Raw genomic sequence first — 9,743 nt, 5'->3', positions numbered from 1 at the left:
TCTCTGTGGTCAGGTGCCACTGGTATTTGAGGAAACGGAGTGAATGTGCCTGTGGCAGCGGGGGAGGGTGTCCTCTGAGGGCGGCGGGGATGGCCCTGCGGTGACGGTGACGGTTTCGGCTTTGGCTTCGTGTCCTCCGGTGCCTGCTCTGCACAGTGAGGTTAATGGGAAGCGGGCTCTGCGTGTAACGCTCCCCGCGGGGGGACTGCCCGTGGGGCTGCAGGCTGCCTCCCTCGCACTCGCACCCTCTCACCTTGTCCCTGTGCCGCGGGCCGGGCCGGTCTACCATTCGTGTGTGAATGCGGGCGAGGTATTCTTCTTGAACTGTTCTTTGGTAGCAACTTGACGGAGACCTAATTCCATACCACACACTTCCCCCACGTACAGGTCCAGTCCACTCCTGTTTCCTCTCGTCAGAGTTGTACCAGCGTCTCCACAATCAATTTAGGTCAATTTCATCACCTCAGAGAGAAACCGGGTAACCCGCACCCCCACTCCCCCAACTCGAGGCGAATGTACTCTTCGTCTCTGCAGACTCCCCGGTTCTGGACGTTTCGTAGCAGTGGGCTGTGTAACACGGGGCCGCTAGCGTCTGGCTTCGCTCACATGCGTGTTTCCGGCCATCCATGTTGTAGCGTGTGTCAGGACTTCCCTGCTTTTTTTGCCAAGTATCCTGCGCTGTGTGCGGAGCAGCGCTGCGTCTTCCATAACCTGCTGTTGGGGTTGCTTTCTCTGGCCTTGGAGTCCTGCGGCCAAGAGCATTCCTGGGCGCACTGTGTGGACGGCAGTTTCATTCCTCCTGGGCGGCCACCCGGGGTCGGGGTCGGGTAGTAACTCCACGTTGAGCTTTTGAGCAACTGCCAGCCTGTTTTTGTTTTACATTCCCAGCAGCAACACGGGGGCTTCTGGTGTACGCACACCTTCCCAAACCTGCCTGCTTGCTTTTTATTTTTTAAGATAAGGGAGAGGGAGAGAGAGAGAAACATCAGTGATGAGAGAGAATCATCAGCCGGCTGCTTCCTGAATGCCCCCCAGTGGGGATCAAGCCGGCCACCGGGCCTGTGCCATGACCGGGAACTGTGACCTCCGGGTTCATGGGTCGTTGCTCAGCCCCTGAGCACAGCACGGGCTCCCCTGCTTCTGGTTTCAGGTGTGCAGGGGTCTGGTTGTGATTGGCATTTCCTCGGTGGTTAATGACACTGAGTGTCGTTTCGGGGGCTTATTATCCATTTCAGGGCCTTTGGGGAGATGCCTGTTTAGGCTTTAAAATGTGGCTGACTGTCCTTTCGGTCACTGAGGTGTAGAGTTCTGTGTGGCCTTGGCACTCGGTCTTCCCACTGCGGATTCCTTCGCCTCCTTGGCGCTTCCCTGGAAGCACGCAGGCTGACATTGTGTCCAGCTTACTTTTCCTCTTCCCTCTCCTGCTTCCTCTAGGACAGCGGTTCTCAACCTGTGAGTCATGACCCCTTTGGGGGTCGAACGACCCTTTCACAGGGGTCGCCTAAGACCATCAGAAAACACATATAATTACATATTGTTTTTGTGATTAATCACTGTGCTTTATGTTCGATTTATAACAATGAAAATACATCCTGCATATCAGATATTTACATGACGATTCATAACAGTAGCAACATTACAGTTATGAAGTAGCCACGGGAATAATTTTATGGTTGGGGGTCACCACAACATGAGGAACGGTATTCAAGGGTCGCGGCATTAGGAAGGTTGAGAACCACTGCTCTAGGACCTGTTGCCAAAGTCAAGGTTATGGAGATCTGTGCCTTTGTTTTCATAGTCTTGGCTCAGACATTTAGCTACACGTGTGAGTGAGTTTTTGTGTATGGTGTGAGGTAGGGGTGGGGGCGTTATCTTTGGATCCAAAGAGCACCCAGGGTTTCCATTTTTCTAGCAGCTATTTTTGTGCTTTTATTTTTAAATTTAAAATGTTGAGAAGGTAATGAATTGTGGTAGAACTGAGCCCGTCACAGGTGGCTCCTGGGTAATTTGTAGATGCTGGCCGATGGCAGTGGTCACTGCAGTGCCAGGGACGTACAGAGCAGCCCACACAAGTTTGGGTCTCTAGAGGGGGCTGGGGAGGAAGAGGAGTGAACTGTCGGGTCAGGACCTCGGCAGGACACAGTGCGGGGAGGCCAGCAGGGCCATCCCTGCGAGGGCCAGTTCGCGACCAGCTGCCCGAGACCGGCTTGTTCCTGGGCCGGGGGTTTCGTGCATCTGCTCTGTGCTGCCCAGCGGTGCGGTGAGTCGGGGCCTTGATCTCCGCGCAGTAACCAGATCCGGCCTTGGGGATGCAGCCAGTTCTCTGCGCCCTGAGTCGCCCCACTGTTGCGTCTCCCCGCCACGTAGATCCTTTCGGGGAGTGCCTTCCTCCGTCGTGGCCCCCTAAGCCGCAGCGATGAGGTGCGCTGTCTTTAGCGGTGTCGTAGGTGTGGGTGAACGGAACCTGGAAGACCCCTGGGTGACAGCAGGCGCCGGGTGCTGGCGGGAGGCGGTCCTGTAGGTTTGCGCGAAGCGCTCACAGCCACAGCTTCGCTGGGAGCTCGGGGGTGAGGAAGTGCAGGTCTCGTCCTGCTTTGAGGTTCCGGTGAAACCTCGCCATTAGGGGTGTCAGAGGTGCTGGCCGGGAGCGCCTGCGGACAGAGAGACACCCTTCTCTGTAACCTCTTCACAGGCGGACTCAGCGCCGGATGCCCGGGACCTGCTGTTCCCACAGAGTTCTCTGAGCAGCGTCCATCTTCCACCGGAAAGAAAGGTATGTGCTTGTGCGCAGTTCCTGCCCGGCCCCCCGGCGGGCGAGGGCACCCCGTCCCGGGACATGTCCTCCCGCTGGGTTCGCAGAGGTCGGACAATGTTTTCCAAAATTCCCTTGTTTAACAAAGAAAGTTAAGTTCCCAGGGAGGCCCTTGGTTTGAAAGGGGGGAGGAAGACAGGGCTGAGCTGCCTCTTCCCCACCCCCTGGAAGGCGTGGAGCCCCGAGGCATGGCCTCCAGCCCCGCTCACGTGCCCGGAGAGCTGGGGGAAGGCCAAAGGCCGGAGACGGGAAGGCCAGGCTCTGCTCCTGTGCCAGTGCCTGGTGGGTCTGAACAGCATGAGGCAGAGCCGTGCTCTCACCTTGGCCTTGGGGCAGTGGCCTCCTGCTTCTCGGCAGAGACTGGCCCTGGGGTCTGACCTCGGCCTCAGTGGTTGGAGCCGCGGGTAGGAGCCGCCGGCCACAGGTGCGTGCCCCTGGGAGGCAGATACAGCGGGAAAACCGTGCACCTCGCAGCTGCTGCTTCATTTTCTAATTTTTACTTTTTTAAAGTATGTTTTTATTTATTTCAGAGAGGGAGAGAGAGATGGAAACATCCATGATGAGAGAGGATCATGGATCGGCTGCCTCCTCCACACCCCACACTGGGGATCGAGCCGTGACCTCCTGGCTCACTGGTTGATGCTCAACCATCAAAGTCACGGGCCGGGCCAGATGTGGATTCTGATGTGGAAGGAAGTGCACACGGGCTTTTGTTTTCCAGAAGGTTTCTCACTTGGTCTGAAGCCAGACCATTTCTGGGTGTTTCTGATGCCGCTGGACCGCTGTGATGGCCGTGGTCGCGCCCTTTGTGTCATTTCGTTGCCACCCAGTGGTTCAGGCGCAGGGATGACGAGGGCCCTCTGGTCCCAGCGCTCCCAGCCCTCCGGGCGTGTTAGGGCCGTGGCGGTGCTGGCAGAGCGCACTGTGGCCTCTGCCGCTCCCGGCCCTGACCCGCTCTGCCCTGCAGATGTGGAAGGCTTCGGCGGGCCACGCCGTGTCCATCAGCCAGGACGACGGCGGTGCCGACGACTGGGAAACGGACCCCGATTTCGAGGTGAGTCCCCGCTCCACCCCGCTTCCTTGTCCTGAGCGGGACTCCTGAGGCTTTAGTCCGGGTGCTCCTGGTCTGTGTGTCTCAGCCCAGGCCCTGGATTCATGCGTCACTGACCTTTTCTTTCAGAACGACGTCAGTGAGAAGGAGCAGAGATGGGGCGCCAAGACTGTGCAGGGGTCTGGGCACCAGGAGCACATCAAGTAAGAGACTTTCTTAGTGTTGGCATGAAGCGGGGCCTGCAGGATGTTGGGGTGAAGCGGGCCCCGCAGGATGTTGGGGTGAAGTGGGCCCCGCAGGATGTTGGGGTGAAGTGGGCCCTGCAGGATGTTGGGGTGAAGCGGGCCCCGCAGGATGGGGTGAAGCCACATCAAGTAAGAGACTTTCTTAGTGTTGGCATGAAGCGGGGCCCGCAGGATGTTGGGGTGAAGTGGGCCCTGCAGGATGTTGGGGTGATGTGGGCCCCGCAGGATGATGGGGTGAAGCGGGCCCCGCAGGACGGTGGGTGATGTGGGTCCTGCAGGATGTTGGGGTGAAGCGGGCCCCGCAGGATGATGGGGTGAAGCGGGCCCCACAGGATGATGGGGTGAAGCGGGGCCTGCAGCATGTTGGGGTGAAGCGGGCCCCACAGGACGGTGGGGTGATGTGGGCCCCGCAGGTGAAGTGTAGTCCACCTCGCTGATTGACCGTGGGAGCCCTCGGACGTTAGAACTGGTTTTGTTTTATCTCGTAGACGGATGAGAGACGTGATGTGTGCGTCTGTGCATATGTGCACATGGGCACATACATTTGTACACACACATCCCTGGAGCCCACATGTCGTGTGGCTTCTGTCAAGACGCTGCTCACCCGGCTCGGCCGAGTGCAGGTTTCTCACCGGGAGAGGGCTTGGACCCCCGAGACCTGAAGCGCCTTCTCCCTGACTTGAACAGTTTTATTCCTTTGTCCTTGGGCGTCGGGTGCCGAGGGCGGAATCCGAGCCTGTGTCCTGTGAGCCGCTCAGTGCAGGGGAGCCCAGGTGCCCTTGCTCCTGGCAGCCCCCCCCCCGACCGCCGTTCTGCGCGTGGTTCTCATCGGGAGATGCTGGTGGAAGGAACTTCAAGCGCGCCCCAACTTCACTGCGGCTGCCCTGGTTCAGGGGGACCCTCCCTTCCCTGAGCGCGAGCGCCGTCTGGCCAGGCAACTTGCTAGGGTCATTGGAGGGGGAGCTGGCCTTGCTTGGCGGTGCCCTCACAGCGCATCACCCACGGGAGGAGTGTCCAGTGCGGCTGTCAGACACGGTCCCCTCCTGGACGCACGCCACCCCGGCCCGGAAGCCCCTTCACCATGTCCAGGGCCGGGCAGGTGGGAGGCACTGGGCCGGGTGCTGACTCGGGTGCTGGTCCACGGTGTTGGGTCATGGGCTGTGGGTTAGGCTGAGCCCTGATTGGTTAAGTCGCCCATCCTTGTCTCGTTCTGTCCCTGTGGCGTGGAGGCGTGTTGGGTTGGCTGGAACTCAGAGAGGACACGTGGGGAGGGGGACAGCCCTCGGTGCGGGGCCTGCAGGGTTTTGGGAACATTGCTGTGTCTTGGTTGGGGAGGTGTGGGCGTGGTGACCCCCGGGCAGGGGCCCTGGGTGAGGTGGCTTCGCCTCTCGGGCCTCCTGGTGGGACAGCTGCAGGGGCTCCGTCCCTGGCATCCCAGTAACCAGTGGCTTTTAGACCAGGGGTGGGCAAACTTTTTGACTCGAGGGCCACAATGGGTTCTTAAACTGGACTGGAGGGCCGGAACAAAAGCATGGATGGAGTGTTTGTGTGAACTAATATAAATTCAAAGTAAATATCATTACATAAAAGGGCACGGTCTTTTTTTTTTTTTTAGTTTTATTCATTTCAAACGGGCCGGATCCGGCCTGCGGGCCGTAGTTTAGATCGTCAACTCCGCAGCCCTACACTGCACCTGCGAATGTGGGAAGAGCTGGGGTCAGGGGAGGCTGTCAGCTGTGTCCCTGGGCTCCCAGCAGGGCCCCAGGTCACGTGGGGGGGCACGTCTGACCGCTTCCTCCTCTGCCCGGCGACGCTTACAGCCGGTCTCCTGGCCGGTCCCCAGTCAAGGCGAGGGCTCTGCTCGTGGGACAAGGAATGGGCACGTTTCAGGGCAGCCACGTTCACGTGTGGGGATGCGCTGTGTGGTCCCGATCTGTTCCCCTGGGCAGCCTTGCACGGGACTAGGAACTGCCCACGCCCGGGCCCCGGCAGGACCATAGGGAGGGCAGGTGGGGAGCCCCTGCCGCTGCCTGTCCTGTGTGTCTGAGGAGGAAGGGTGCACACACCGGTCTGACACCCCACCCCCACCCCCCCGCCCTGCCTGCAGCATCCACAAGCTGAGGGAGAACGTGTACCAGGAGCACCGCAGCCTCAAGGAGAAGGAGCTGGCGACGGGCCCCAGGGCCTCACACGGCTACGGGGGCAAGTTCGGCGTGGAGCAGGACAGGATGGACAAGGTGAGCGCCGGTGACCGCGGGCGGTCCTGGCCTGCCCTGACCGCTCACCGGTGGCAGAGCCGTCATTCACACCCGTTCGTGAGAACACGCTCGGAGGCCATGGCTGAGGGTGCGATGTGCCGAAAGCAGCGGCGCCAATTGCCTTACCGCCCTTGCTCACACCGCGCTCGCTGCGGGGATGTCCTCTCAGGCCCCGAGGGGCAGGCGAGGCCTGAGGGCAGGGAGGCCCAGCTCTGGGACTGGCCCAGAGTTGGGCCCCAGGAGTTGGCGTCACACCGCCCGTAGTTCCGCGTGTGGCCTACCTTGTGCCACACGGGGGGTGGGACAGAGACAAACAGCCCCGGGGCCTCGGTCACGTCCCAGCCACAGTGCAGCTGGCGGCGTGCTGATGCCCTGCGTGCACTCAGTGGCCTTCCGAGAGCGCCTGGCCCTGGGCGAGAGGTCACTGCCCACGGGTGGGGGGGGTGCACTCCCTGTGAGAGCCGTGGGCAGGCCACTGCTAGTTCCTGGTGCCCGCAGGGCCGGTGAGCGCTTCAGCGAGGACAGTGCTGGGCGTGGGGCAGCTCAGGAGGGTCGCGTCCCCCTGAGAGGACCGCGGGCTGTCGGGGGGCCTCCCCAGTTGGGCAGCTCTTTCTGGTTTGTTGGTCCCGGTGGAGGCAGCCCGACCTGGGCAGCATGAGCCGCGCTGACCAGAGATCGCCTCCGTCCCTGTGAGGAGGCTCGGGGGTGTCGGGTTCTCTGTAATTCCACGCCTGTCCCGGTGCCCGGCTCGGGTTCAGTGTCCCAGCTGTGTCACAGTGCACGCTGTCACCGCAAGCAGATACGGGGCTGTGGGCCCCAAACCACGTCCAGAATTAGCCGGCTGCAGGAAGGAGACAGGGACGGCGGGCGGTGTGCCTGTCACTCGGAGTCCCGAGGCCCAGGCCGGGGAAGGGGAGCTGCATCATCGTGGATTCTAGAACAGTCTGTGGCTTTCAGTGGCGCGAGCAGGCAACCCCGTGTGTTTACAGATAAATCCCCCAGAATCAAATAGAGTAAGCCCATTTGGGGGCGCACGAGTGTGAGGAGCGTGGATAAGGCGCGAGCGGCCGGTCGCTGTCCACACCGCAGTCCACGTGTACGTGCTTCCTCGGGTCCAAGGTGCCGTGTGCACACGCTGGACCATGCCTCAGCCCCGTCCTGGACCCGGGGCCCCACAGCCCTGCCAGGCTGACAGCCTCGGGTCAGGAGATTGGGGAGTCTGTCCGTGAGAACGCGGGGCTCTCCGGCTGTTGCCCTGGCCACGCTTCCAGACGGTTTTCTGCACTTCTGTGCGGCAAGGGTCATGCCGGGGCTGCTGTGGGTGTTCTGCGTGGACAGTCCCCGCCCCCGAGGTGGCAGAGCCGTGGGTCCCAGGCACGGCCGTTGGCTGCGGGCGTCAGAGCCACCTCGGAAGCGATGACAGTGGTGGCGCCGATGGTTCAGGGAGACCTGCTGCCCCGGATGCGGGAGGGGTCGCTCCAGGTGCCTGCGGGCGTCAGCAGTGGGGCTGCCCACGCTCGCTGGGCCTGCGCTCAGCTCTGTTGGCCGCAGGCGGAGGGTGTCTGGTGGGCCTCGGGCAGGTCCTCTGTCCCAGGCAGCCGTGGGGCACTGCCCAAGCCGTGGCACTTCCTGCGGTGACCTGCACCGCGTCCCATGTCAGCCACGTCACGTGTCCTCGCCGTGCCTGAGGGGGTGCATGACCGCTGTGCTCTGGCCGGGGAGCCGGCTGGGGGTTGGGCGGGGCTGCGGCCGCTGGGTTGGGGAGTGACGCTTCCCGCTTATGGGCCCTGGGTCTGAAGCTGCTGCAGACCGGCCCTCGAATTCAGGAGTGGCACAGACCCCACGTAAGGGCAGTTGTGGCTTCAGCAGGAGCTTTCCTTCCAGAGCCCGGGTATGGGGGTCCCCCACAGTGGGGAGGCGTGTGGAAGGCCGGGGTTCACTGCTTGGCAGACAAGGGTGACGGTGAGCAGGTGGCCGAGCTGGCTTCTGTGCCAGTGGGGATGGCCGCGCTGTGACTGGCCTGCCGTGCCTGTGGGTGGCACACGTTCAGTCGCCGCTGGCTGGGTTCGGACTGAGTAAAGCGCGTGCCTGTTTCTGTGTGTCACGAAGTGAGTGTTTTTGTTCTGATTCTGGGGTCACATGGCGTGAAAATGCCCCCCTTGAGCAAAATGGCTGTGTTGCCCACAGTCTCCCTGGAGACCTTGGGCGCTGCAGGCTGCTGGTTCCTGGGCGGGGCCTGGCCTCAGTGCCCTGTCTTCACGCCCAGTCCCGCCAGAGGCCCCCTGGTCTCAGTGAGGAACCCCACACCACCAATGGGCGGCCCCACTTAGAACGGGCGCGGGGGCGCGGCATGGAGGTGGCCTAAGGCTGCTCTTGCTCCTTCCAGTCGGCCGTCGGCCACGAGTACCAGTCGAAGCTGTCCAAGCACTGCTCGCAGGTCGACTCCGTCCGCGGCTTCGGAGGCAAGTTTGGAGTCCAAGTGGACAGAGTGGACCAGGTGAGTGGTGTGTCGGGAGCCAGGGACAGCTCCTCCAGGTCGGCCTCGCTGCCCGCCGCGCGGTGTCCTCTGGGCCTGTGAGGCGACACGGAGGAGCTCCCGAGCCTGGCCTGCATTCCCGGCTCTGAGGTGACAGCTGGGGCCAGAGGCTGCAGAAACCCTGCATTGTGTCTGCGCCCCCCCTCCCCTCGTCACTCCCCCACCCTCTACCCGATGGACCAGGGGTGCCGGGGCCCCTTAGATCTGCCCAGGAATGTGCCAGCGGGGCCATTTCTGCCCACCCTCCCTGCGGATGGCGCTGTGCTCGGCATGGAATGCGGGGCTGCTGCTCTGGGCCCCGGCCGCCGTCTGGTGGCTTCGTCAGCCCGTTTCACGTCCCAGCGCTCGAGAGCCTGGGTCTGGAGCGGGATGTTGGTCCACCCGCCCCGATTAGGTGTGGTCTGTGAGACAGGGAGCTAGTGCCCGTCTCCTGGGCTGTGCGCGGGGCGCCCTGCGCCCGTGGTCAGTGTTAGCGCTGCTCTGGGCAGAGCTCACTTTTCCCCCGCGGCCTGCAGCCTGCAGCTTGGCCCGGGCAGCTCGCAGGGCTGGGTGGAGCCCTGTGTGGGAGGCAGACCCAACACCAGCGCTTTGTGCATTAGGTCTGCACTGGCTCAGGGAATCCACGTCCAAAAAGTGTGGTTTGTCTTTAAGCGTCTGTGAGGTATTGTGGAGTCAGAGTAACTGGAGACATTTAAAAACGCATTTCCCTTTTCCTCGCCCGCAGTCGGCTGTCGGCTTTGAGTACCAGGGGAAAACGGAGAAGCACGCCTCCCAGAAAGGTAGGGTGGGGAGGCGGGCGCGGCAGGGCAGCCCTGGGCGGGGCAGGCGGTCTCCTCCTGGG

General features: G+C 62.1%; 1 protein-coding gene across 2 annotated transcripts in view; it reads left to right on the top strand.

The window, feature by feature from the left end:
* The first annotated feature begins 2,692 nt into the window (after window positions 1-2,692).
* The window catches only part of CTTN (cortactin), a 26,985-nt gene continuing 19,934 nt past the window's right edge, over window positions 2,693-9,743 (top strand). For both annotated transcript variants that reach the window (XM_005859216.2, XM_005859215.2), the window contains exons 1-6: window positions 2,693-2,773; window positions 3,780-3,866; window positions 3,993-4,066; window positions 6,216-6,345; window positions 8,753-8,863; window positions 9,627-9,681. In XM_005859216.2, coding sequence (XP_005859278.1) covers window positions 3,780-3,866; window positions 3,993-4,066; window positions 6,216-6,345; window positions 8,753-8,863; window positions 9,627-9,681 — 457 coding nt within the window. In that variant the 5' untranslated portion in view covers window positions 2,693-2,773. The remainder of the gene's footprint in view (window positions 2,774-3,779; window positions 3,867-3,992; window positions 4,067-6,215; window positions 6,346-8,752; window positions 8,864-9,626; window positions 9,682-9,743) is intronic.

The sequence above is a fragment of the Myotis brandtii genome, unplaced genomic scaffold (assembly GCF_000412655.1).
Source record: "Myotis brandtii unplaced genomic scaffold, ASM41265v1 scaffold1236, whole genome shotgun sequence".
Lineage (NCBI taxonomy): Eukaryota > Metazoa > Chordata > Mammalia > Chiroptera > Vespertilionidae > Myotis > Myotis brandtii.
Note: the sequence above shows the minus strand (reverse complement) of the source record. Positions and strands in the feature narration are given on the sequence as shown.